Source organism: Chiloscyllium punctatum, chromosome 29 (assembly GCF_047496795.1).
Source record: "Chiloscyllium punctatum isolate Juve2018m chromosome 29, sChiPun1.3, whole genome shotgun sequence".
NCBI classification, from domain to species: domain Eukaryota; kingdom Metazoa; phylum Chordata; class Chondrichthyes; order Orectolobiformes; family Hemiscylliidae; genus Chiloscyllium; species Chiloscyllium punctatum.
The window spans coordinates 77,721,612-77,733,457 of record NC_092767.1 but is presented as its reverse complement, the minus strand read 5'-3'; the positions used below and the strand labels follow the sequence as shown (position 1 = coordinate 77,733,457).

The window sequence follows — 11,846 nt, the reverse complement described above, 5'->3', positions numbered from 1 at the left end:
CTCTGTCTCTCTCTCTCCCTCTCTCTCTCTCTCTCTCTCTGTCTCTCTCTCCCTCTCTCTCTCTCTGTCTCTCTCTCTCTCTCTCTCTGTCTCTCTCTCTCTCTCTCTCTCTCTCTCTCTCTCACCGTTTGATCTGCACCGTTTCATTTGTTGGATTTATTTGATTTCCAGCCTGATCTCTGTTATCTCCTTTTTCTCTCTGTATTTTCCATACGGACAGATTTAGAAGCTGCTAAATTATTTCTTAATCTCTCCGTCACATCCTGCTCTGAGTCTGTCAGTGAAGAGAGTCAGAAACCCATTTCCCTCGTTCGGTCTGTGACCGTTTACTGAAGGAAGCTTCCAATGGAACCTGGGAGTTTGGGACAGGAGGAGGCCATTCAGCACTGTCAGTCTGCTACCCCATTCAATCAGGTCAAGGCTGATCATGTCCCTGGAGTCTCTGCAGGAGTCCCCCAGGGGAGTGTCCTCGGCCCAACCACCTTCAGCTGCTTCATCAATGACCTTCCCTCCATCAGAAGGTCAGAAATGGGGATATTTGCTGATGATTGGACAATGTTCAGCACCATTCGCGACCCCTCAGATACTGAACAGTCCGTGTTCAAATGCAGCAAGATCTGGACAATATCCAGGCTTGGGCTGACAAGTGGCAAGTAACATTCACGCCACATAAGTGCCCGACAATGACCATCACCAATAAGAGACACTCTAACCACCACCCCTTGACATTCAATGGCGTTACCATCACTAAATCCCCCACTACCAACATCCTGGGGGTTACCATTGACCAGAAACTCAACTGGACTCACCACATAAACACAGTGGCTCCAAGAGCAGGTCAGAGGCTGGGAATCCTGCAGCGAGTAACTCCCCTCCTGACCCCCCCCAAAGCCTGTCCACCATCTCCAAGGTACAAGTCAGGAGTGTGAGGGAATACTCCCCACTTGCCCTGGATGGGGCAGCTCCAACAACACTCAAGAAGCTCAACACCATCCAGGACAAAGCAGCCCCCGCTTGATTGGCCCCACATCCACAAACACCCCCCTCCCTCCCCACCGACGCTCAGTAGCTGCAGTGTGGACCATCTACAAGATGCACTGCAGAAACTCACCAAAGATCCTCAGACAGCACCTTCCAAACCCACAACTACCAAAAGTTATAGAGACATGTAACACGGAAACAGACCCTTTTGCCCAAGTGAAGAGGCGAGGGGGGGAGGGGGGGGGCGGGATGGTAGGTCTTTAATGGATATCCCTTTCAACGACTCAGCAGAGAACAATGGACTATCTTAATGTTTTAATAACATGTTCCCAAATGGGGAAATTGAGCCTGAAGGTGTCCATTCGGCCCATTTTATCTATCCTTCCCAAGGACATGTGGACCTCTTCTATTTCCAGCAGTCAGACCCCTCCTCTGAGATTTAGGATCCCCAGTCCCAGAGTGAAGGGGTGGGGTACTGCATGCGAATGAGATGCTTTAACTCAGGGAGTGGTGAATCTCTGGAACATTCTGCCCCCAAGACTGTGGAGACTCTGATGCTGAGCGTGTTCTAGATGGAGATTGATGGGTTACTGGATGTTACAGGGATATGGGTATCGTGCAGGGGAAATGGTATTGGCAATCTGCCCTGATCTGGTTTAATAACAGTCAGCAATTAGTCTCCTCCTGCTGCTATTTCCCATATTCAGTAAAACCATCAGAAATAGGAACAGGAGGAGGCAATTCGGCCCCCCGAGCCTGCCGTGCCATCCAACAGGATCATGGCTGATCTGAGATTCCTCGCGTCCACTTTCCTGCCCTTTCCCCTCGATTCCCCGACTGATCAAGGATCTCTCGATCTCAGCCTTAAATATACACATGGGCTCTGCCCCCATAGCTCTCTGGGACAAGGAGTTCCAAAGACTCTCAGCTCTCTGAGGGAAGAGATCCCTCCCCATCTCAGCCTTCAGTTGGAGCCCCTTTATCCTGAGGCTGTGCCCTCTGGCCCTAGACCCTCCCGTGAGGGGGGGCCATCCTCTCAGCATTGACCCTGTCAAGCCCCTTACAGAATCCGAGATGTTTCCATGGGATCACCTCTCATTCTTCTCTACTCCAGGGAGTAGAGTCCCAACTGTTCAACCTTTGCTCATGAGACAATCCCTCCGTCCCAGGGACCATCCCAGTGATCCTTCCCTCAGCTGCTTCCAATGAAATGATATCGTTCCTTAAATAAGGGACCAAACCTACTCTCAGTGCTCCCAGTGTGGTCTCCCCAGCCTTCTCCCACATTATACTCCATTTGTCCATTTACTGAACCCAGCTGTATCTCTCTGTAAACGTGATTTGGAGATGCCGGTGTTGGACTGGGATGAACAAAGTTAAAAATCACACAACACCAGGTTATAGTCTCACAGGTTTATTTGGAAGCACTAGCTTTCGGAACGCTGCTCCTTCACCAGATGGATGTAGACAGGTGCTCCACAACCACCTGATGAAGGAGCAGTGCTCTGAAAGCTAGTGCTTCCAAATAAACCTGTTGGACTCTAATCTCTGTAAACAGTTTGAGTCCCTGCCTTTCCATTTATTTTTGTGTCGTGTGCAAATTAGTTGCTGGCACATTTGCTTTCTCTCTCTGTGTCATTAATATATCCTGATAGAAAGACCTGTCAGCTCAGTAAGTCTGTATCGCAATGTCTCAGGATCCTCTCTGGTTCCAGTTCTTCCCTGAAGTGTGGTTTGGAGAGATTGTGGAAGATATTTGCAAACATGGTAACTTTAGTGAGTGTGACCCTTTGTTCAAAGAATTACACAGCACAGCAACTTTCTCACACAGAGGGTGGTGTGTGTATGGAATGAGCTGCCAGAGGAAGTGGTGGAGGCTGGTACAATTACAGCCTTTAAAAGGCATTTGGATGGGTATATGAATAGAAAGGGGTTGGAGGGATATGGGCTAAGTGCTGGTAAATGGGACTAGATTGGGTTGGGATATCTGGTCGGCATGGATGAGTTGGACCAAAGGGTCTGTTTCCATACTGTACATCTCTATGACCTTTGACCCGTCAAGTTTGTACTAACCCCTAGCTACACTAATTGCACTTTCCAGCACTTGGCACACAGCCTTGGTTAACACTTTCAACATATTGTCTAGCTAATACCAATTGTTACAGCTAACCTGGGAATGCAACTTTTAAAAAAAAAGTTTTGTGACTTACACATGAAAGAAGTGAAACTATTGGAACTATTGGTATTGGAACAGATGAGAGACTCAACAGCTAATCAAGGTATTTTTCAATGTATAATTTCAGTTATATCACACTGTAAACTTTTGCTATAAATTCTGTGCCTTAGAACTGTGTCCTCCACTATCACCTGATGAAGGAGCAGTGCTCCGAAAGCTAGTGCTTCCAATTAAACCTGTTGGACTATAATCTGGTGTTGTGGGATTTTTAACTTTGTACACCCCAGTCTGACACTGGCATCTCCAAATCATGAGTGTTCTGGTATTTGACTTGAATTGAATGAGCTTTATTGTCCCATGTGCTCACATGAGTGCAGTGAGAAGTTTACAAGTTACCATTTATGGCGCCATCTTAAGTACAAAGGTGCCCAGGATTCATGTGTGCAAACTCTTGGGGAGAAAAAGGTGCAAAGTAAAGATATAAGTGCAACGTTACAGACTTTCAGAATCTTAGGAATCAGAAAAACAAACAGATAAAAAGTTATAAAAAATAAAACTAAAATATAAAGAGATAAAAAGTTCAGAATAACAGTCCTTCACGAGAACATGAAGGAAACAAAAAAAGTTAAAAGCAGAGTTGTAAGTGCTCATCTGTGTACTGTTTCGTCCCGCACTCTCCCTGCACAGTTTGATTTAACACTTACCTTTGCAAATCCCCAAAGTATAATACAGTGGCTTGTAAAGCCGCCTCTCAGACTCTTTCCCAGAGCAAGGCAGCAGTCTGTCCTCAGCCTGTGCTCATTGCCTGTGCTCTATAATGTACAGCTTACTTGGATTCCTGTGGGGCACGGGGAATGAGAAAGGGAAGCTGGTTTTAACTCACAGGCGCATGTTGCAGCAGGGAAACTGTATCAGCAAATTCTTCAGCATCACCTTATATCTGGGGTAATGGGTAACAAAACATTTCCTGCAATTTTCCCGTTTACTGCCCCATGTAGACCGTGTACATTTCTCGAGCTGTAAATTACACAGCTGGAGAAACACGGTGAACAAAACTGGACTGGCATTTCTTTGGTTACATCGAACACAGAGCAGTCCTGCACAGCATCAGGCCCTTCAGCCCATAATGTGCCGAACATGACATCAAATAAAACTAATCCCTTTTGTCTGCCCTCGGTCTGTTTCGCTCCATTTCCTGCACATTTATGTGATTATCTAAAAATCTCTTAAATGTCCTGATTGTATCTACCTCCACACCTTGACAGCATGCTGCACACTCCTACCACAGTCTGTGTAAAACAACACCTCACTCACATCTCCTTTTGAACTTTCCCTCTCTCAGCTTAAATCCATGCCCTCCCCCCTCCCCAGTATGAGACATTTCAGTCTGGGGGATAAGATTCTGACCATCAATGCTGTCTATGCATTTCTTGATTTTATAGACTTCTATCCAGTCTCCCCTCAGCCTCTGCTGCTCCAGAGAAAACTACCCTGAGTTTGTCTAGCCCCTCCTTGTAGCTAATCCAGGCAGCACCCTGGTGAACCTCTCCTGTACCTATTCTACTGGATGTGATCGGCTGACCATCTGGTTTTCAGTTTTAAGTCCTGCCCCTTTCTGCTCTCCCTGCAATGTGCCAGCTCTGATTGGCTGCTCCAGTCCAGAGACGTACAATCACACAGCATGGAAACAGACCCTTCGGCCCAACCAGCCCATGCTAGACCCGTGACACTGTCTCCATTGAGCTCATCCTTTCGGAGTGAGTTACTGTTTGTGTAAAGCTAATCTGAGAGGGTTCCCAAGCCTTTTGTGACTGTCTTGAGGGGAGATGGTGGGAAAGATCACTGGAACCCAGTAATCTACTGGAGGCCCATGCTAATGAGCATTAGAGTTCACGTTCCTCCCTGCAGTTGATTTCAATTAATTAGTCTGAATATAAAGCTAGTCTGAGGGCTCTTGTGGTGCAGTTGTAGTGTCCCTACCTTTAAGCCAGGAGGCCCAGGTTCAAGTCCCACTTGTTGCAGACGATATGCCATCACATCTCACAACAGGATAACCAGAAACTATCTCGAAAGCCAGCCTGTGAGATCCGAACTATGACAATTGTTGTAAAACCCCACCTGGGTCACTGATGTCCTTTAGGGAAGGAAACTGCCATCCTTACCCTGGTCTGGCCTACACGTGACTCCAGTCCCACAGCAATGTGGGTGACTCTTAACTGCCCCCTGGGAAGGCCCAGCCAGCCACTCAATTCAAGGGGCAATTAGGGACAAATTGATCTTGATAGTGGCACTCAAAACCCTCAGAGGAATGAGGGTCTCCAAACGTGAACATTAACCTGGCGTCAGGAGAAACATCATCGGGTTCTAGATTAGGTTACAGTGTGGAAACAGGCCCTTCGGCCCAACACGTCCACACCGACCCACAGCCCACCCAGACCCATTCCCCTACACCTAACACTGCGGGCAATTTAGCATGGCCAAGTCACCTCACCTGCACATTTTTGGACTGTGGGAGGAAACCCACGCAGACACTGGGAGAATGTGCAAACTTCACACAGACAATCACCTGAGGCGGGAATTGAACCCGGGTCTTTGGCGCTGTGAGGCAACAGTGCTAACCACCGTGCCGCCCACGGTTGTAAGATTGTAACTGAACGCTTTTATTACCAGTCCCTCTTAGAATTGATAGCATAGAGTCGTAACGATGTACAGCACAGAAACAGACCACAGAAACAACTCATCCATACCAACCAGATATTCTAAATGAGTCTAGTTCCATTTGCCAGCACCCGGCCCACATCCCTCCAAACCCTTCCTATTCATATACCCATCCAGATGCCTTTTAGATACTTTGTACCAGCCTCCACCACTTCCTCTGGCAGCTCATTCCACACACGTACCACCCTCTGCATGAAAAAGCTGCCCCTTAGATCTCTTTTATATCTTTCCCCTCTCACCCTAAACCCACACCCTCTAGTTTTGAACTCCCCTACTCTGGGGAAAAGACTTGACTATTTGCCCTATCCATGACCCTCATGATTTTATAGGTCACCCTTCAGCCTCTGATGTTCCAGGGAAAACAGCCCCAGCCTATTCGGCCTCTCCCTAAAGCTCTAACCCTGGCAACATCCTTTTCTGAACCCTTTCAAGTTTCACAACATCTTTCCGATAGGAAGGAGACCAGAATTGCTCGCAATATTCCAACAGTGGCCTAACCAATGCCCTGTACAGCCGCAACATGACCTCCCAACTCCTGTACTCAATACTCTGACCAATAAAGGAAAGCATACCAAACGCCTCCACTATCCCATCTACCTGCGACTCTACTTTCAAGGAGCTATGACCCTGCACTCCGAGGTCTCTTAAGATTAAACACAATGTGGAAAACATCCCCACAGTAATGATACCCTTGGAGGGTGGTCTGACTAAACCATGATGCAGGACTTTTGCCCGAAACGTCGATTTTTCCTGCTCCTCGGATGCTGCCTGACCTGCTGCGCTTTTCCAGCACCACTCTGATCTTGACTCTAGTCTCCAGCATCTGCAGTGGCCACATCTGCCTGACTAAACCATGCTCAAACTGTACAAGGCGTTAGTCAGACCATGTCTGGAATTCTGTGAACAGTTTTGGGACCCTGTATGAAAGGAAAGAGAGACTGTCATTGGAGGCAGTCCAGAGAAGGGAGTGTAGGGACTATCTTACGAAGGGAAGTTGAGTCTGTACGCGTTGGAATGAGAGGTGACCTGGGTGAAGCAGACAAGATTGTGAGGCAACTCTACAGAGGAGATGTGGAGAAGAAGCTAGGACAGTCTAGGAGCAGAGTGCATCACCTCTGAGTAAGTGGTTTCACATGGACGACAGAGATGGGGAGGAATTGCCTCTCTTCAAGGGGAGTGAATCTGTGGAATTCTTTAGGACAGAGGGCCATCGAGGCTGGGTCACTGAGTATATTCAAGATTGAGATAGACAGATTTTTAATTAGGAAGGGGGAATCATGGGTTATAGGGAATAGGCAGGAAAATGGAGTTGAGAATTATCAGATCAGCCAGGAACGCATTGAATGGCGGGGCAGACTCAATGGGCTGAGTGGTCTCCTCCTGTTGTGGTCTTACGTTTGTGTCTGACTGGAGTCACGTATGATGACTGGGTTAGGAGAATACCTTCCTTAAAAGACGTCAGTCAACCCGGTGAAGTTTGGTGGGTCAGTCCGATGGATTCAGTTTGACCGAGAGCTGTTATTTCATTTGTTACTCTTTGCAGTTGTGGGAAGTGATCTCATATTCACCAACAACGCTGGTGGGATTTGAACTGGTGTTTGTCGGGTTACTAACCCAGCGTGTGGTAGACGCTCCGTAAAATAGAGAGTGCAGGAAGGACAGCGGATAATGTCTGGCACAGGGTAGAGGGAGTCGGGGATTGAGGGGCTCAGCGAATCCTCCCCTGTCTTCAGGCACCAATATTTGAAGAGTGAGCTCATTTGACCGCAAACATGTATTTGTTTTTGAAACAATTCAGCAGCTGATAGCTGGTAGAGATGCCAGATTTCAGCTTCAGAGTGACACTAGCAATTTGCCATAAGGGATTTTTGTTTAATTTCTCTCCCCCTTGTCTTGCTCCCCTCCCGTTAACAGCTTAATGGGTTTCAGCTGTAATGACAGATTTTCTCTTAAACTGCCTTCTGGTAACCGGGGGCAGTGTTACAGTGAGAGTCAGACCTTAAACTCAGGTTCATTGATTTGATTTATTGTTGTCACATGTACCGAGATACAGTGAAAAGTATTGTTTTGTGTGACACTCCACACTAAACACTGCTGCCTCCCAGCGCCACGGACCCTGATTTGATTCCACCCTCGGGCGACTGTGTGGGGTTTGCACATCCTCCCCGTGTCTGTGTGGGTATCCTCCTGGTGCCCCGGTTTCCTCCCACAGTCCAGAGATGGGACCTAAAAGACAACCTTTTCACACAGAGGGTGGTATGTGTATGGAATGAGCTGCCAGAGGAAGTGGTGGAGGCTGGTACAATGACAGCATTTAAAAGGCATCTGGATAGGTATATGAATAGGAAGGGCTTGGTGGGATATGGGCCAGGTGCTGGCAAATGGGATTTAGGATATCTGGTCGGTGTGGATGAGTTGTACTGAAGGGTCTGTCTGTGTAGGTTAGGTGGATTGGTCAGGGTTACGGGGGTTGGAGAGGGGTGCTGGGTCTGAGTGGGATACTCGTTTTGGGTGGAGGAGGTAAGGTCAGTGCAGACTCGATGGGCTGAATGGCCTGCTTCCACACTATAGGGATTCTATGATTCTGAATTATTCCTTACATCAGTCCATCAGGGTAATAGAACAGAATGTAGTGTTACAGAGACAGAGAAGAGGCATTGACCGATCAACACTCTCACTGTCTGCTCTCTTCAGCACTCGACTGTCAGGGAGGTGATCAAAACATTTGAATAGATGAGCACAGATACAACAACAGCTTCTTCCCTGCTGTTATTTTGAACCTCTCAAATGTTAATGTGGATCACGTTAATGGGCTGGCACAGTGGCTCAGTGGTTAGCACTGCTGCCTCACGGCGCCAGGGACCCAGGTTCGATTCCACCCTCGGGTGACTGTCTGTGTGGGGATTCTCCCAGTGTCTGTGTGGGTTTTCTCCAGGTGCTCTGGTTTCCTCCCATAATCCAAAAATGTGCAGATCAGGATGAATTGGCTGTGCTAAATTGCCCCTAGTGTTAGGTGCATTCGTCAGGGGTAAATATAGGTCAGGGAAATGGGTCTGGGTGGGTTACTCTTTGGAGGGTTGGTGTGGACTGGTTGGGCCAAAGGGCCTGTTTCCACACTGTGGGTAATTTAATCTAATCCATCTCTGTGGCTGTAACACTGTATTCTGCACTCTGTTCTGTTACCTTGACGTACTCTATATGGTATGGTCTGCCTGAAGAGCACACAAAACTACACTTGTCACTGTATTGGGGTACATGGGACAATGATCAATCTAATATGAGAGCTCCATCCAGCAGCCTAACAACAGCAGAGAAGGGGCTGTTCTTGAACCTGTCGGCCCGTGTGTTTGGGTTTTTGTATCCTCTGCCCGATGGAAGAGGGTGGGAGAGATTATAACCGGGGTGGGAGGGGTCTTTGATGATGTCGGTTCCTTTCCCGAGACAGCGGGCAGTGTAGACAGAGCCAGTGGATGGGAGGTTGGTTTGTGCGATGGACTGGGCTGTGTTCACAGCTCTCTGGCATTTCTTACTGTCCTGGGCAGAGCAGCTGCTGTACCAGGCCATAGTGCATCTGGATCGGGTACGTCCCATGGTACATCTGTAAATTGAGGATGAATCAAGTGTCTGATGTCATATTCCTCTTGTTTTCTCCAGGTTCCCTTGGACCTGAGAAGATCACCATGCCAGAAGGAGCACAGATCAATAGTGGACAGCAAACCAGTAATCGAGGTGAGTTTCCCATGAGGATGAGTCCATTCACGACCTCCGCCCCCCACCCCCCACTGCCCTCTCAGTGTGACTCCAGACTGATTCAGTTTAAAAAGAAAACCTTCAAACTCATCACAAGCAATAAGAAAATACCACAGCACGGTCCGTGGGTCAGGGCTGAGGGAGTGGGCACGGTCAGTCGGTCAGGGCTGAGGGAGTGGGCACGGTCCGTGGGTCAGGGCTGAGGGAGTGGGCACGGTCTGTGGGTCAGGGCTGAGGGAGTGGGCACGGTCTGAGGGTCAGGGCTGAGGGAGTGGGCACGGTCCGAGAGTCAGGGCTGAGGGAGTGGGCACGGTCCGAGGGTCAGGGCTGAGGGAGTGGGCACGGTCCGAGAGTCAGGGCTGAGGGAGTGGGCACGGTCAGTTGGTCAGGGCTGAGGGAGTGGGCACGGTCCGAGGGTCAGGGCTGAGGGAGTGGGCACGGTCCGAGGGTCAGGGCTGAGGGAGTGGGCACGGTCCGAGGGTCAGGGCTGAGGGAGTGGGCACGGTCCGAGGGTCAGGGCTGAGGGAGTGGGCATGGTCAGTCGGTCAGGGCTGAGGGAGTGGGCACGGTCCGAGGGTCAGGGCTGAGGGAGTGGGCACGGTCCGTGGGTCAGGGCTGAGGGAGTGGGCACGGTCTGAGGGTCAGGGCTGAGGGAGTGGGCACGGTCCGAGGGTCAGGGCTGAGGGAGTGGGCACGGTCCGAGGGTCAGTGCTGAGGGAGTGGGCACGGTCTGAGGGTCAGGGCTGAGGGAGTGGGCACGGTCTGAGGGTCAGGGCTGAGGGAGTGGGCACAGTCTGAGGGTGTGGGCACGGTCCGTGGGTCAGTGCTGAGGGAGTGGGCACTGTCCGTGGGTCAGTGCTGAGGGAGTGGGCACGGTTAGTCGGTCAGGGCTGAGGGAGTGGGCATGGTCCGAGAGTCAGGGCTGAGGGAGTGGGCACGGTCTGAGGGTCAGGGCTGAGGGAGTGGGCACGGTCAGTGGGGCAGGGCTGAGGGAGTGGGCACAGTCCGTGGGTCAGGGCTGAGGGAGTGGGCACGGTCCGAGGGTCAGGGCTGAGGGAGTGAGCACGGTCCGAGGGTCAGGGCTGAGGGAGTGGGCACGGTCCGAGGGTCAGGGCTGAGGGAGTGGGCACGGTCCGAGGGTCAGTGCTGAGGGAGTGGGCACGGTCCGAGGGTCAGGGCTGAGGGAGTGGGCACGGTCCGAGGGTCAGGGCTGAGGGAGTGAGCACGGTCCGAGGGTCAGGGCTGAGGGAGTGGGCACGGTCCGAGGGTCAGGGCTGAGGGAGTGGGCACGGTCCGAGGGTCAGGGCTGAGGGAGTGAGCACGGTCCGAGGGTCAGGGCTGAGGGAGTGGGCACGGTCCGTGGGTCAGGGCTGAGGGAGTGGGCACGGTCCGTGGGTCAGGGCTGAGGGAGTGGGCACGGTCCGAGGGTCAGGGCTGAGGGAGTGGGCACGGTCCGAGGGTCAGGGCTGAGGGAGTGGGCATGGTCAGTCGGTCAGGGCTGAGGGAGTGGGCACGGTCCGAGGGTCAGGGCTGAGGGAGTGGGCATGGTCAGTCGGTCAGGGCTGAGGGAGTGGGCACGGTCTGAGGGTCAGGGCTGAGGGAGTGGGCACGGTCTGAGGGTCAGGGCTGAGGGAGTGGGCACGGTCAGTGGGTCAGGGCTGAGGGAGTGGGCACGGTCTGAGGGTCAGTGCTGAGGGAGTGGGCACGGTCAGTGGGTCAGGGCTGAGGGAGTGGGCACGGTCTGAGGGTCAGGGCTGAGGGAGTGGGCACGGTCTGAGGGTCAGGGCTGAGGGAGTGGGCACGGTCAGTGGGGCAGGGCTGAGGGAGTGGGCACGGTCCGAGAGTCAGGGCTGAGGGAGTGGGCACGGTCTGAGGGTCAGGGCTGAGGGAGTGGGCACGGTCAGTGGGGCAGGGCTGAGGGAGTGGGCACAGTCCGTGGGGCAGGGCTGAGGGAGTGGGCACGGTCTGAGGGTCAGGGCTGAGGGAGTGGGCACTGTCAGGGCTGAGGGAGTGGGCACTGTCCGTGGGTCAGGGCTGAGGGAGTGGGCACTGTCCGTGGGTCAGGGCTGAGGGAGTGGGCACGGTCCGTGGGTCAGGGCTGAGGGAGTGGGCACAGTCTGAGGGTGTGGGCACGGTCCGTGGGTCAGTGCTGAGGGAGTGGGCACTGTCCGTGGGTCAGTGCTGAGGGAGTGGGCACGGTCAGTCGGTCAGGGCTGAGGGA

At 51.7% G+C, this 11,846-nt stretch overlaps 1 protein-coding gene across 3 annotated transcripts in view; it reads left to right on the top strand.

The window, feature by feature from the left end:
• Positions 1-11,846, top strand: part of LOC140454634 (uncharacterized) — a 222,696-nt gene that overhangs the window by 31,686 nt on the left and 179,164 nt on the right. For all 3 annotated transcript variants that reach the window (XM_072549541.1, XM_072549542.1, XM_072549540.1), the window contains exon 2: positions 9,530-9,604. In XM_072549541.1, the coding sequence (XP_072405642.1) occupies positions 9,556-9,604 (49 nt within the window). In that variant the 5' untranslated portion in view covers positions 9,530-9,555. The remainder of the gene's footprint in view (positions 1-9,529; positions 9,605-11,846) is intronic.